Source organism: Myotis davidii, unplaced genomic scaffold, assembly GCF_000327345.1.
Source record: "Myotis davidii unplaced genomic scaffold, ASM32734v1 scaffold149, whole genome shotgun sequence".
Lineage (NCBI taxonomy): Eukaryota > Metazoa > Chordata > Mammalia > Chiroptera > Vespertilionidae > Myotis > Myotis davidii.
In genome coordinates this window covers 5,107,579-5,109,931 of record NW_006352194.1, presented here as the reverse complement: position 1 = coordinate 5,109,931, position 2,353 = coordinate 5,107,579, and the positions used below count along the sequence as shown (strand labels likewise).

The 2,353-nt window shown below is 62.1% G+C and overlaps 1 protein-coding gene across 1 annotated transcript in view; it reads right to left on the bottom strand.

The window, feature by feature from the left end:
• The window catches only part of HSPG2 (heparan sulfate proteoglycan 2), a 110,871-nt gene that overhangs the window by 39,351 nt on the left and 69,167 nt on the right, over positions 1 to 2,353 (bottom strand). Inside the window, 6 exon segments of the mRNA XM_006777662.2 lie at positions 5 to 96; positions 403 to 543; positions 657 to 801; positions 1,180 to 1,331; positions 1,649 to 1,790; positions 2,169 to 2,320. Of these exon segments, the coding sequence (XP_006777725.2) occupies positions 5 to 96; positions 403 to 543; positions 657 to 801; positions 1,180 to 1,331; positions 1,649 to 1,790; positions 2,169 to 2,320 (824 nt within the window).

Sequence of the window (2,353 nt, the reverse complement as noted above, 5' to 3'; positions counted from 1 at the left end):
AGGCATTGGAGGCCACGCAGCGGTAGGCACCGTGGTTGCTGGGCCGGGTGCCCACGATGGTGATGATGGAGCCGTTGGGGCTGATCTGGACGTTGTCTGTGGGGTTGGCATTGGGGAGGGTATGGTCAGTGAGGGTGTCCCATGCCTGGGTGCTGTCAGTAGGTGTACCTCTGCCCCACGCCCTTGACACCTCCAGCCTGGGTGTCCAGCTCACAGGGTCACAGACGGCAAATGAAAGAGTCCTTGCAGACTCCTGGGTCCAGGCCAGAGGCCCCAGAAGGGAAGGGCCTTACCCAGGGTCACACAGTGAGTTTGGTGCCATCCTCAGCCTCTGCCCACCCACAGTGGTGATCACTATACATTGATACCTTCCTCCGGCCCCACCCACCCCACCCAACTCACCCTCCAGCTCTTGGTTACGAAACTTCCACTCAATGTTGATGGGGGCTGCCCCGTCGTGAATGAGGCACTTGAAGCTGGCATCCTGGCCCTGCTGCACGGTGCTGCTGGGCGGGTCGATGGAGATGACAGGGCTATTCAGGCCTGGGGGATGAGGGGCATGGAGGGCTGGGCTCAGCAGGGCTGGGTTGGCTCAACCCCACTGCCTCAGCTCCAGTCTCCCCTCTTTCCCCTGCCATGGCATCTGCCACACTCACGGTAGGAGGAGCCCGCTGCTCTAGGTGGGACAGTGACCGTGAAGGAGGCCTCCTGCTCAGGGCCTGCACCGCCAGCGACGCGGCAAACGTACTCGCCGGAATCGGCTGGGGAGATGTTGTGAAGCCGTAGCTGGGAGCCGTGGGTCTGCCGAAGCGAGGATGGGGCAGCCATCAGGCCAAAGACTTGGACAGGGCAAGTCCCCAGGCCTGGCTGTGCCCGTGCCCGTGCCCGGGAGCTCTCCCTGGGGGCTCAGGGCTCCAGCTGCTACAGGTGAGCTTCATTCACAGAGTCCTACATGTCCAACCCCCCACTTTACAGAGGAGGAAACTGGCTCAGGAAACAGCTCAGCAGCAGAGACAGGAAAAAAACTGGGTGTCAACACTGGTGAACTCTTCCCCCCAAAAGTACTTTCTCCCCTGGGGCCCTCACACTGGCCAGGGTTTGCATGAGGTTTGGGGTGCAGAAGGCCAACTGCAGGTCAAACTCTGCCTGCCTGGAAACACCCCACCCTAGTCCCTATACCTGGTGCTGGGCGGGGAGGCTGCCCCCACGCTTGTGCCACGTGACCTGGGCGTGGGCATGCCCGGGAACCACACAGTTCAGGTCCAGGGTCTGTCCTTCAGCCACACGGGAGGAGGAGGCCTCGATGTAAATGGGCTGGGCCAGGCCTGGGGCTGTGGGCACAATGGGTGGGTGAGAAAGGCCAGGCTCCTAGGGTGAAGGCAGGGACCTAAAGCGAATGCCAACTGGTCCTCCTGGAGGCACAGTGACTGCCATGGCTGCGCGCCATTGACCTAAGAGGGGTCTCCATTCCCTGGGGGCCAAGATGCCATGGTGAGACTCAGCGTTAGACACCGGTGGCTGGGAGCAGCTGGAGGACCTCCAGGGAGCCCAGAACCAGAGTCCCGCTGGGAGAGGAGGGAGGAGCAAGGCCAGAAAGGGCCCCCGACTGGCCAGTGCCCCACCACCGCCCGCTGCTCCCGCCACTCACCAGGAATGGGGTCTGGGCTGGAGGCCTGAATTGTGACCTGGACAGAAGTTCCCAGGATGTCTGAGCCGCTGGTCACTTGACAGGAGTACTCGCCAGAGTCAGCGGGGGACACCTGGTTCAGCCTCAGCAGGGGGCCATGGACCTGGCCGAGGTTGGGTTGAGAGTGGGGGTGAGCTGGGGGCCAGTGGCCAAGGCCTTCAGACATCCAAGTCCTTTGGAACCTGCACCCCAGGACTGCCATATGCAGTTATACAGGCCGCATCCTGCCAAAGGCAGCCCCCTTTGACATCAGACATTGTAGAGTATGTTCATGATGACATTTTTTCTGGGAGGAGGAGTAAGAGCTGCCCCCTTAATTCCCACCAAGGTGCTGGGGGGCCAGGAGTGGCACGCAGGGTTCTTGACCTCCTGACACTCAGTGATCTCGGGGCCACCTTCCCTCGAGCTGGATTCTGGCAGGATTGCCTGAGCAGCGGGTGGGGTGGGGAATGCCACCCCCTGCTTTCTCCAGCCCCCTTACCTGGTGCCCGGCGGGAAGGCTGCTCCCTCGCCTGTGCCATGTGACCTGGGCGTGGGGCTGCCCAGGCACCACACATTTCAGATCCAGGGTCTGCCCTTCAGCCACGTGGGAGGAGGAGGTTTCGATTCGAATGGGTGGGACTCTGCCTGGGCCTGGGGCACAAGCAGAGGTCAGTGAACTGGGAC